Source organism: Etheostoma spectabile, chromosome 21, assembly GCF_008692095.1.
Source record: "Etheostoma spectabile isolate EspeVRDwgs_2016 chromosome 21, UIUC_Espe_1.0, whole genome shotgun sequence".
NCBI lineage: Eukaryota > Metazoa > Chordata > Actinopteri > Perciformes > Percidae > Etheostoma > Etheostoma spectabile.
Genome location: NC_045753.1, coordinates 10,495,739 through 10,503,404, shown reverse-complemented (window position 1 = coordinate 10,503,404; position 7,666 = coordinate 10,495,739). Strand labels below are relative to the sequence as shown.

The 7,666-nt window shown below is 40.6% G+C and overlaps 1 protein-coding gene across 1 annotated transcript in view; it reads left to right on the top strand.

The window, feature by feature from the left end:
* Nucleotides 1-7,666, top strand: part of map2k6 (mitogen-activated protein kinase kinase 6) — a 29,805-nt gene that overhangs the window by 15,307 nt on the left and 6,832 nt on the right. Inside the window, exons 3-7 of the mRNA XM_032502334.1 lie at nt 1,186-1,234; nt 2,655-2,768; nt 3,749-3,868; nt 5,033-5,149; nt 5,780-5,831. Coding sequence (XP_032358225.1) covers nt 1,186-1,234; nt 2,655-2,768; nt 3,749-3,868; nt 5,033-5,149; nt 5,780-5,831 — 452 coding nt within the window. The remainder of the gene's footprint in view (nt 1-1,185; nt 1,235-2,654; nt 2,769-3,748; nt 3,869-5,032; nt 5,150-5,779; nt 5,832-7,666) is intronic.

The window sequence follows — 7,666 nt, the reverse complement described above, 5'->3', positions numbered from 1 at the left end:
GGAAAACGGGTCCATTTGACCCGAGGACCACATGAGGGTTAATAATTGAGAAACTTTCACACAGTCCCCCAGACATTAGGTCCGACTCAGTGGTGAGTGAAACCAAAGCAGAGGGACACATACAGAGTAGAAAACCTTTTAATTCACACAGATTATCTGCAAACTGCCAAAAAAACAACCCTGATAATCATCAAGGGCCAGTAGTTGGCCCATCCCTAATTACGATGTATGAAATTGAAGACCAAGCCTCATATATCGGTGTCGATATAAAGTCAATATTTTGCCCATCGTCTCCCCGTGTTTGGCTCGTAGACCTTTGTAGACCTGATAAACTGCTGGATGCGTTAAATAAAAATCCAACAAACAGCAGTGTACAGGAGAAGGAAGTGGAGTGATGCTCATCTCATTTGCATATAACAAGTACATCAGCTCGTCCTGGGTTTTGTAACCCAAGTATTCCTTTCTTCACATCACACCCTGACATTTGCCCAGACGGTTTCAGCACAACGCGTTAAGCCTTTGAGTGTGTCGTTTCTCCTCCGTGAACATGCTTCGACGCTCAGAACCCAAAATGATTCGGAGCTGCAGAAAATCTAAAATGTTGAGGAGGTTTTGAAGTGACTCCTCTTCATTGAGAAACCTGCTGCAGCGGAGGCGTTTTGGTTCCAGGCCAGCTCCAAACCAGGTGTAAGAGACAGGCCTTTAGCTTTCACTGCATTCACTGTTTTATTGCATTTGTTACAACAACAATTTAATTTGATCTATTCTTTAAATTGAATAAAACTTTTGTTTTATTGCCATTTTAGTCATGTGTTTTTTTTATTCGATTTTATATATCAAAAATATTATTTTTCTTTTTATATATCATTTTTAACGTTTTTTTCATTTTTGTAACTCCATTCAGTCATACTGAGCAAATGCTAACTGCTGATAAAGACCAGAAGAAAAATGTGTCTTTAACTAAGGTGATATATAAAAATTCCCATTTGTGGAAAAGTGCAAATGAATATAATTTAAGTTTTGTTTTGCACCTTTTTTTTGCACCTATATTTGTTTGGGTCCTCAGACTGTCCGAGAACAGAGACGTGGGAATTCACATTTTCATTTATTTTCCATTTTCTGACTCCTCAGAAGTAATAAATGAACCGTTTTATAAGTAATAAAACGTCTGTTTCTGTGTTCCAGCCCCCCCAGAGATTTGGACTCCAAAGCTTGTGTAACAATCGGAGAGAAGGTAATTCTACGTCTTTGACTCATTTCTTGGTTATTTACTTTCATGTTTGCACATTTCCCTGATCCAGGTTGATATTTTCTCTCTTACCTTTGACTCTTGCATAACTCCTCACTGTTTACCTTTTCCCTTCTCCCAGTGTGTTTTTGGTTGAGTAAGGTCCACAGAGGTCGGCTCCCTCAGTAAAGGCTCTGTTGGCTGTAAAGAACGCCCCGGTGAACATTACAGCCAAATTGAACACTTCTGATTGTGGGGAGACTGGAATGCCTTTTATCGCCCATCAGGCAATAAAAAATATTTATTTTAAACTCATCAAATAAGTGGAATTTTCCATTGGCAGAGTTACCTGCTTTTTCTGTGTTTGAGCTGGCCAGAAGTCAAAGTGAATGATTTTGTGTTTGCTTGAATGTAAAAAAGAAATGAAGTTTAGCATTTTTTGGTGCAGAGTGGAGGAGAGACTGGTTTAGTGATCCAAACTCCAACGCTCTGTGTTCTTTAAAACAGAGATGAGAGATTAAGAGGGGTGTCAAAAATTCATCAAAATGAGCTTTTGATTTCAACTATTGTAATTGAAAGCAGGTTGGTAGCATGCAGCTAAAGACACAGTGTGACGTTAGCTTACCGGCTGGTAACATGCAGCTAAAGACACAGTGTGACGTTAGCTCACCGGCTGTTGACATGCAGCTAAAGACACAGTGTGACGTTAGCTCACCGGCTGTTGACATGCAGCTAAAGACACAGTGTGACGTTAGCTCACCGGCTGTTGACATGCAGCTAAAGACACAGTGTGACGTTAGCTCACCGGCTGTTGACATGCAGCTAAAGACACAGGGAAATGTTAACTTATCGTTAGCACTTTTTCAGATGCTCTGACCCCTGCCAGAGTCAGAGATGGAGGAGAAACAACAGAAAATCCTTCCTCTTCCCTGAAGGCTCCAACAGGACTCCATGGTGCCTTCTTGTGCACCTCGTAAAATTTATGCGGCATTTAATTGCATCTCTTGAACTCTGAGAAACTTAAAATGTTGTGGAGAACTCTTCTGCCATCTCGTGGCTCTTATTGTGGCATTCCCACAGTTTTAATCCTCTTTCTTGTTTAATTCTCTGTCACCTACAGCTGCAAAGATGAATCAATGGGAATCAACTATTCCCCAACTTTTTTAGTTTGAAACATTTTTTAATGTAAAAAGTAAAGCTTCTCTTATTCCTGCTTTTTAAATGTGAATATTTTCAATTTGTTTCACTCCTCTGTGACAGAACATTTTATAGACTAAACAATTTATCGATACATCCAGAAGATAATCCACGGATTAATCGACAATGAAAATAATTGTTAGTTGCAGCTCTATCTTAACTCCATTTATTTTTGACAAGCGTTTGTATTCACCTCTCATGACCTGTTCTCCTCTCTTGTCCGGAGCAGAACTTCGAGGTGAAGGCAGATGACCTGGAGCAGATCTGCGAGCTCGGCCGCGGAGCGTACGGCGTCGTGGACAAGATGAGACACGTGCCCAGTGGCCTGATCATGGCTGTGAAGGTGAGTGACCGTAGGACGGCCGACTAAAGGTGTTAGCTAGAGGACCGAGAATCTCTAAAGGCCGTATTCATATCAACTTGCATCTAGTCTATATCCACGACGATTCACTTCCAGAATTGCTCCGTTGCCACTGGAAATTCAGCTGGATGAATGTCCGTTATCTTCCGCTTTCTTTGTGTTGGCGTTCTAAACCCCGGTAGATTTCGGAGGACTCCTCAGGTCCCTGCAGGATTAATCCAGACCACTAGCTAGACTATCTGTCCAATCTGAGTTTTCTGTTGCACAACTAAAACTACTTTTGAAAATCAAGTTCTTTCTCGAGGTTATTTACCAGAGGCACCAGGGCTCCACTCGGCGTTTAGCACCGTCCAAGGTGATTTTGATTGGTTTAAAGAGATGCCAATAAACCAGAGCACGTTTTTCTCCCATCTCTGAATAATGTGTGGACTAGCCAGACCTTCTTCCTCAACGCTGGGGAGGAAGGTCTGGCAAAGCAAGATTAAGACTTGCAATCTGTTTAACTGACGTATGCACACACACAAAAAGAGAGATCCGGAAGAAAAATGTGAATATGCCAACATGAATGAAAGAATAAATAAATGTATTTCAGATATATCAAAATTAAATAAACAAAACAAAAACAAAAAAGGATTATTCATTAATTTGCAAATAAGCAAGATATAATTAAAGATATATTGCATAAAATATAATACAATAGCCATGCCTGAGGAGTAGGCATGGTTGGAAACTTAATTAATCTTACTCCTTCTCTACAGCTCAGTAATGAATGTTCATCAATTCCTGACCCTGTTTATACAATTTGCTATATTGATATATTATATGCACAATTCATATACATGTGTGTGTGTGTGCGTGTGCGCGTGCGCGTGTGTGCAAATGAAATACATACAATGAAAATGAGAGTTGCGTGTCTTCTCCATCTCTGTTGTCTGGACCGTTAAACCGTTGTCCTCCCTCAGCGGATCCGCGCCACCGTGAACACCCAGGAGCAGAAGAGGCTGCTCATGGACCTGGACATCTCCATGAGGACGGTGGACTGTTTCTACACCGTCACTTTCTACGGAGCCCTGTTCAGAGAGGTGACACGTTGTACAGATGCAGCACGCTAGCACCAAATGCTTCCTCTTGTTGGTCACTGTAAATTATATACATATAATATATGATTTATAATTATGTAAATAACAAGGAATCCGTATCAGCTAGTCTAATTAGAGCCTCAACCAACAAACCACAATACCTTTTTAGCATTGCCGCACTGTCAAGTACCAACAGTTATAGTGCGTTCCATTTGAACTCGGAGGTCGAAATTTCCAAATCGGAAACGAGCCCCCTGAACTCTGATGTCCGAGTTGGGAAGTTGTACAAACTCACAATACCCCAAGCTCAAAATCCAACATGGCTGCACCGTGTGTCAACAGTTGTGAAAGCTGTAGTAATGTACAGTTTTTTGCACTTCTGTCTTATTTTTTTCTCACTAAAAATCAATAGTACCCAACTTCTGTCTGTGTTTTTATGCTGTTGGAATGTACACAAAAAAATAGCATTATCAACTAGTATTGCTTACAATGGCTAACCTGGTCAGAGCTAACTCCGCAATGAAAAATCTGAGTTGTAAATCGAACAGATTCCACTCTGGTGTGACGTCTTTTCCAGCTCCGGCTTCCGAGTTCCGAGGTAAATTGAAAGAACTATTAGCCTTGAACGTCTGCTCTGATTCATAATGTTGGTAACGTTTTGGGGCACAACATGAAGATTATCTATTTAGACAAGAAGGTCAGATGTTTATTAACAGAAAACAATTAGTTTTCTAGGAAGAAAAGTTCACTTTTTTTTATCAAAGTAACAGTATTGTTTTGGTAATGTACTGAAACTCTGTGTTGTCTCTGCGTATGTATTAAACAATGTCAACGCCAATATTGATACAGAATTTTGAAGATAATCATAAAACTATGATAGCTATGACAGATAGTTGATAAAAAAATCTCAACCATTGCTATAAAACAAAACATTTCAATGGGTCAATAGTCCAAATCTCCATTGGTGACTCCCAGCAACATGAGAACCACCAGAGAGTTTTAATGACAAATCAATCGTCAGAAACACCTGTGAAGATTTCCGGGTGCAGACACCTTCCTGCAGCAGCGAGTATATGTCTGGGAAAATCTGTCGCTTACCAAGCATCTGGAGGTTTGTTGCCATTTTTTTCCGGATTGCTTTCTAAAATTTGACGCGTGTGTTGCCAGGGTGACGTTTGGATCTGCATGGAGCTGATGGACACATCGCTCGACAAGTTCTACAAGCAGGTGATTGAGAAAGGCATGACCATCCCCGAGGACATCCTGGGAAAGATTGCCGTCTCGGTGGGTTCACTTACCTAACACACTTTCAACACAATGGATGGATGGATGGATGGATGGATGGATGGAGGCTAGATAGATTGACTGATGGATAGATTGACGGATGGATAGATTGACGGATGGATGGTAGATAGATGGATAGATGGAAGAACGGGTGATGGATGGATGGATAGATGGTAGATAGATTTACTGATGGGTGGATGGATAGTAGATGGATGAATGGATGGATGGATGGTAGCTAGAAGGATGTAGGTAGGTAGATAGAGAGATGATGGATGATAGTAGATGGATGGATGGATGGTAGATGAATGGATGGATGGTAGCTAGGATGGATGGATGGATGGATGGTAGATACTGTAGATACATGGATAGATGTATACTAAATACTGTAGATAGATGGATGGATGAATGGATGGGAGATAGATGGATGGTAGATAGATAGATAGATAGATAGATAGATAGATCGATAATAGATGGTAGATATATAGATGGCGGGATGGTAGCTAGATGAATGAATGGTTGGTAGGTAGATGGATGAATGGTAGATTGATGGATGGATGGATGGTAGGTAGATAGGTACAGATATTTGTCATGTGACTCTCATGTGCTTATTAACGGGCTTTGTTATTACAGATAGTAAAAGCTTTGGAGCATCTGCACAGCAATCTGCAAGTCATACACCGAGGTAAGAGCCCGGGTGAAGCCCATTAAAGCTCTCAGAGACAGTGGCAGTATCCATGTCTGTGTGATGCATCCTCCCTGCACCGAGCTGCTTTCTTTGTGTTCTTTCTTTCTCTTTACTCCACCCAGCTCCCATTATTAAAGGGCCGTCACGGTGTTTGGCATCTTTTAGCCCATCAACTCAAAGTCTTGTATCCTGCTTGGTTATAAAAACTGAATGTAATTTTTTTTTTTTTGACCTTCCAGGCAGCCATTGGTTTCCATTCATTTCCGTATGATATCAAAATCTATCAGCGGACTCTTGAAACTAGCATGAGTCACTTAATCCATTACAGTGACCATCCAGTCTGCTTTTACTTTTGTCAAAGTTACATTGTCATTTTTGACGTTGAGCACTACAGACTTCAAATTCATCTCCGTTAAAATCTTTATCAATTTATTCGGACAAATGTTGAAACGCCTCACAGGGATTAACTCACGGATAATTATCTATCAGCTCACTCTTTTAGTTTTTGTGCCTGCAGCTTTAGCCTGCATTCACACTGGAGATGGTCCGATACCATTTTTTTTCTTCCAGATACCGATTCTGATACCTGAACTTTAGGGGTAGCAATCACCAGACGTCTCCCGATACGATGTCATCACGATACTTATGCCACTATACGATATTATTGCGATTTCAAACAAATTGCAATATATTGCAATTTATAACCTTTCTTCCGTCCCCGAAAGGAAACTGTTTTATCTAAAAAGAAACATTTCTCCGTTTGTTCATATCACTTCAATTTTATTGCTGCAAAATGGGACAAACTGACCAAAACATATATAATACAAAATCCATACTTGGCGCCTGTGTATTAATACAGTAATGCCACTGAAAACATCGCAATACTATGCTGTATTGATTTTTTTCTTTCTGCACCCTTACTGAACTTGCGTAATTCCTAATTTACACTGCCTGTGTCAAGAGTCCCGTACAGTAAACAGGAAACATCACCGCCTCTATCACTGCCACAAGAAAGTTTATAACACTAGTGTTGAGTGTCAAAAAACCAAACCAAAACACAACACTGAACTGCCCTGGAGTGTGTGTAACAGCGGACGGTTTCCTGCAACAACACAGCACATTCGCTTTGTTACTTTTCTTTGTCACTTCATCTGTTTCTTAAGTGCGGCCGCAAACGTCTACAAAGATCTACAAATGATCTGACGTAAAACAGGAACTGTGAAATATAAATAAAAAATATAAATTATTAGCGTGTTAAAGAACACCAATGGGCAATTTTCTAAGACTCTCCCGCCGCCGCAGAGCCCTGCGGAAAGTTCTCGGATCCCTGGTTCCTGGTCTAATCGCGCCCTTAACGTTTCGGTTCTCTGTTAGTGCTTTCATCAGGGTCATATCCTGCCGGCAGCTGTACACTACATGATGCATCCAAGTGGCCGCAAAAAAGCTCTTAAAGGTCCCATAATCAAATAAGTCAGATTTCCATGTCTTTTTTTTTAATCATAAAGCTGTATATAGCTTGATAAACACTGCAAAATCATCAAAGCGCTCAATTTAGAGAGAAATGCATACATCCCGTATTCAGAATCCGGCCTTTAAACAAGTCTTTAGGACTTAAGTACTCTACTATATATAAAGGTAGAAGGTGCAGCTACAGTTACAGTCATGTTACAGTCATTACCCGGCTGCACTGAAGGTGCAGAGACCTGGAAACGCTGACCAATCAGAGCAGACTGGGCTTTTTCAGTAAGGGGGCTTAAAGAGACAGGCGTTAAAACCGAGCGTTTCAGACAGAGGCTGAATAGATAGATAGATAGATAGATAGATAGATAGAT